Source organism: Amblyomma americanum, chromosome 1 (assembly GCF_052857255.1).
Source record: "Amblyomma americanum isolate KBUSLIRL-KWMA chromosome 1, ASM5285725v1, whole genome shotgun sequence".
In the NCBI taxonomy this organism is placed as follows: Eukaryota; Metazoa; Arthropoda; class Arachnida; order Ixodida; family Ixodidae; genus Amblyomma; species Amblyomma americanum.
Genome location: NC_135497.1, coordinates 386,519,422 through 386,524,122, shown reverse-complemented (window position 1 = coordinate 386,524,122; position 4,701 = coordinate 386,519,422). Strand labels below are relative to the sequence as shown.

The 4,701-nt window shown below is 44.7% G+C and overlaps 1 protein-coding gene across 1 annotated transcript; it reads left to right on the top strand.

Annotated features, from left to right (window-relative positions):
- The first annotated feature begins 348 nt into the window (after positions 1 to 348).
- Positions 349 to 2,995, top strand: LOC144101760 (uncharacterized). Its single transcript, XM_077634913.1, has 3 exons — positions 349 to 506; positions 1,624 to 2,043; positions 2,803 to 2,995. Exons 1-2 carry the CDS (start codon positions 492 to 494, stop codon positions 2,017 to 2,019), a joined length of 411 nt encoding a protein of 136 aa, XP_077491039.1. The 5' UTR covers positions 349 to 491; the 3' UTR covers positions 2,020 to 2,043; positions 2,803 to 2,995.
- The last annotated feature ends 1,706 nt before the right edge of the window (positions 2,996 to 4,701 follow it).

Sequence of the window (4,701 nt, the reverse complement as noted above, 5' to 3'; positions counted from 1 at the left end):
CTCTCTCTTGCCCTGTCCGCGCTCTCTCAATCTCTCTTCCCGATCGTCTCCGGTTTTCTGCGCTGCCAGCGCAGACGGCGCGAAATTTGTATTCGTTTCGTTTCCTTTCTCACAGCCTGCGGAGTTGAATGCCACTTTCCTTTCTCTGCCTCCTGCTCCTTCTCTCTTCCACCCCCCTTCCGCCCGCCTTCCCTCCCCGTGTTCCTGTGGATGTGTCCTCCGGCCGACGCAAGAGAATTGCCACGGCCGGGCGCAGCACCACGGCGCACAAAGCGAGTGTACTGGCCGCACAAGAGGGCGAGGGCGTTTACTGCGAGAGTGAGCGAAAATGAAAGATAGAAAGAGGCGCTTGCAGGCCCACAAATGGGAAAGCCCCAACCAATGGGTCAACGTTTGGAGGGCTATAAAAGTTGCCCCTGAGTGCTTCGGAGAGTCAACCTTGCCCGCAGCGTCCCAAGAAAGGTAGTTGCCCGTTGCTCCTTCAAGCCAAGATGGTTCGGAAGCTGGTGAGTTTTCTTCGGCGAAATTTCGCGGTTATATTTGGCTTCTTTCGCCTCTTACGGCCCAAAAGTGTTGCCAGAAACTGAGGCGAATCGTGAATCTTGGTTCACGGTTCACGACCTTTCTGTGCATCAGTGTTGCGGAAGCACTGCTTATCACTTGACGGACTCGGCGGGCCCTAAAGAAAGTTTGCTTGGTAGATACTTAGAAAAAGCATAACATGCTGTTGCGATTGATGAAGGTAGCGTCGTTAGTAATTTGCCAGCATGTGTTGACCGCGACCTCAGTGCCCCTTAATTGTGGTTCACTCATAGTGTCAGAAGTGGACGTAGCAGGTGCTTTTATTCAGCGGATTGACATGCGCGTAGCTTTTCGTCGGGCTTCTTGTCTCAGCAATGGTTGCCACTTGGCCGTTAATGCAACTCATCTTTACGTGAAAATTTTTTAACCTTTTACAATTACCTTTTTTTCTGATGTGCCAATTACGCGTAATACGTTGCAACAGTGAGAGGAGCTGTTACATTGCTGACTCATGGTAAAGCGATGGAGTGAAACCAGTGTGTTTTTATTCCCCAGTGACCTCAGCCGTGTGTCAAGTTCACAAAAGCGCTAATGAGAGGCAACACATGAAATTGAGAAGAAACATTGGGCATCTCAAACTATATTGCACACATTATTCGAAAGAGAGGTTTGTGGCAGGTTCTAAAAAATCTTTTTCAAAAATTGTATGTTTCAGAGGCTCGTTTGAGTCCGGTATTTCGGGACAGTCCTTTATCTCCTCCTTATGGATTTCTTTGCAAGTCAAATTAACTTCTGTAGAAGTTTTGCCAAGAAAAAAAGATTTGTCTGTAAAGAGAAGAAATGATTTCGTGATTTGAATCTCTCTGAAATGTGTTACTTGCCTAGTGTATATTCCGTAGCGCTCGAGGTGTGTTGTACATCGCGGATATATACTGCCTGCTCAGCTCACACCAGGGTGGCCCGCATACTAACAGCGGACAGATGCCCCGAGTGAAGCTTTATTTTTTTTTTTTTGCCAGGCGCGAGTAATCTTTAGCATTAAGCCGTTTGACACTTTGGCTATAGGGTATTGTTTCAGTGCGTTTTTCCGCCAAATTTCAGTTCGCACTCGCCGCCCTTGTGGCTGTCGCCACCGTGGCTTTCGCTGAGGAGAAGCCCGCCGCCAACGACAAGCCAGCCACCCAGGAGAAAAAAGAGGAGGTGGAGAGCCGCATTGGCTTCGGCACAGGATTCGGCCACGTCGCCGGCGCCAACGGCTACGGTTTCAACCGTGGCGCGGCTGGTTTCAACCAGGGCAGTGGTGGCTTCAACAGCGCGAACGCCTACAACAACGTCCACGGCTTCAGGAACCGCGAGGGGTACCGCACCAACCATGGTTTCGACCAGACCACCTTCAACCGCTACGGCTCCGGACACGCAGGTTTTAACACCGGCTTCAACCATGGAGCAGGCGGCTTCCATAACCAGCATGGACACCTGGGAGGTTTCATCGGCTAAAGAAGGAGGAACAACACCTTATAGGTAAGTAGCTGTGATCAGACTGCAGTCAGTATTCATCTGTGGAGCAGTTGTTATACTGATGGTGTTATTATCCGCGCGTTTTAGTTTGATCCACTGCTGCCAAAGCGTCCTCCTACAATGATACTGCAATTTTCGGCATCAGCTCTAAGGCTCTCCGTTGAGGTACATACCTCTAGCAAACTGTCCGTTACGACCGCGTTGCTTTGCCATGCATGTTCTCTGCGTGTACTTATTCTTCAGTATTTCCGCTATACTTAATCACACTTTGGCATATCATGTAAAGGTGAACTCATATTTCATAGTATGAAATTGCTCCCCTTGTTATCGCATCAGGAGAATAACGCGTTAGTTCAGTAAATTCGGGACGCAAGTCTTCATTGGCTCGGAAGGGCACCTCTGGCAGATAAAATGAGGCACTTTTACTGAAACATGGCCGAGAGGAATGATTTTAAATTTATGCTATAGAACTACCCTTTATTTGCTACAGCCGCGACAGATAAGATGACATCCGTAATAATTTTCTTTCAGTGTACATAAATATTTAAAAATGCATTAGAAAACATTACAATTGGCGTCAAGAATTTCAATAGAAGAATGTAGCAATACCTCTAGGTTATTGTCCAAGGCTGCTTACATTTCATGGGAAGTTGTAATAGCCGTATGTTAAACTGTTTTGCTGAAACTGTGTGTCAGTCATGTCATCTCTTATAAGCGCTACAAACCAGTTAAAACACTGCCGTTTTGCCTGCTTTCCTTTAGACATTGACGAAGACTGCCAAGAATTTCAACGACATGATTCAACCCTCTTCATTTCAACCATCGCCAATGTGAAACAGCATTTACAACGAGAATGACGACATCCAAATGGTGCGAAGTTGCATTGGTATCTGTGCGTGCATTTGAACTCAAAGGATCGAAGTAAAAGCACTAATTTATTTTTTAAACGTGTGCATCTTTTCTGTCGTCCTTTATCATCCTTGTTAAATAAAGCAGAGAAATTCTCGAAGCTATGAGAACTAATACAAGAAAGAACGGGCAGCATGCTATCCTCGAGCCTCAACAGGCTGCTTAACCACTGAGTTATTTATTCGTACTCTTAACCCTAATTTGAAGGTTATGACAAGGATGGAATACGAATAATTTCATCGAAACACTAATGGATAATAAAAGCTCAAACATGAAACATTGTAACGACGAACATTTTCAGTTAGAGTATCGCAAACACAAAATTCAAACACAGCTACGCAGGAGCTAATGACAGTGAATGCATTAAAATGCAAATAATAGAATACAGCACATAAGGAAAACACATTCGCTCTGAATTAAATATTTGTCAAGGCTTATTTGAAAGGCTGTCCTACCGTTACCATATACGACATGTCAAATAAGTTGATTTCAGAGATGTATTGCTTCAGGAAAGAAGCTGCAACGAAAGGGGAACGAAGCTGCAACGAAATTGTGGCTCTGTCGGTTCCTAAGTTTATCTGGAGAATACAGGTATCTCTTCCTATTTATCTTCAATTTCCCATACAGTGTTTTGTAAATTATCTTCATTCTTTATTCTTTCCCCTTGTTTATAGCAGCTCAAGGTTAACCGACTGCACGATTTCGCTGACCGTTTTGGTACTCCTACACCTGTTGCAGATAAAACAAGCGGCTAGTCTTTGTATCAGCTCTGAATTACTTTACGAACTCTTGTTGAGGATTCCAGGCAACTGTTGCACACTGAAGCACTTGTCGAATTAATGTTTCATAGGCCAATAACTTTAAATCCTCAGGGGCTGTAGTGAGCTTTGCGCTCAAGAAACGCAGCTTCTTAAAAGGTGCTGTTGAAACAGGTTCGACATGCGCACGCCAATTTACGTCATGGGCAATAGTTGCCCCTAAATATCTCTGGCCGCTTACATTTTCCAAGGAAATGTTACAAATGTAATAATGGAATGAAATAGTTTTTTTCTGTTAATGTGTGTGAAAGTTGTTTTATCGTAATTTATTTGCATTTCCCTTTTCTAACCCCACTTATTTAAGACATGAAAACGCTGGTTAACAGCACAGGCGCTGGTTAGCGCCTGTGTTGTGGGCGTCTTTCTTTGTACTTTGTCCCGTTTTGCGCTACACTCACATACCGTGGATCACCGTTACCGACACGCCCCAGTTTCTACCCTTGTTAATTCTAATCTGGTTATCCGGAGAACTCAGTGATCCATAAATTACACAATCATCAGTGAAAAGCTTAATTTTTAAGGGTGGTTCCACAGCAGTCACTCGTCATTGATGCAGAGCCCCTCCCCCACCCACAAAAAAAAAAACAGCGGTCCAAGCACATATTCCTCGGGCACACCAGAATACATATCCAAGAAATCAGATTCATAATCATCACTAATCACTACGCACAACCTGCTTATGGCTAGTCAGACGGTTTTATATGCATTTGAGAACCTCAGAATTAAATCTTCTTTCGTGCAATTTGAAAAGCTCCTAAGTTTGTGGGACGTTGTAAAAGGCTTTGGCAAAACCTACGCAAATGACATCGATCCGGTGACGGTCATCTAATGCTTCAGCGAAATCATGGGCGGTTTCTACAAGTTGCGTTGTCGTCGAGAGCCCTCAGCGGAAGCCTTGATGAAGTTTTGCAAAGTAGTTTATTGCCCTCGAGAA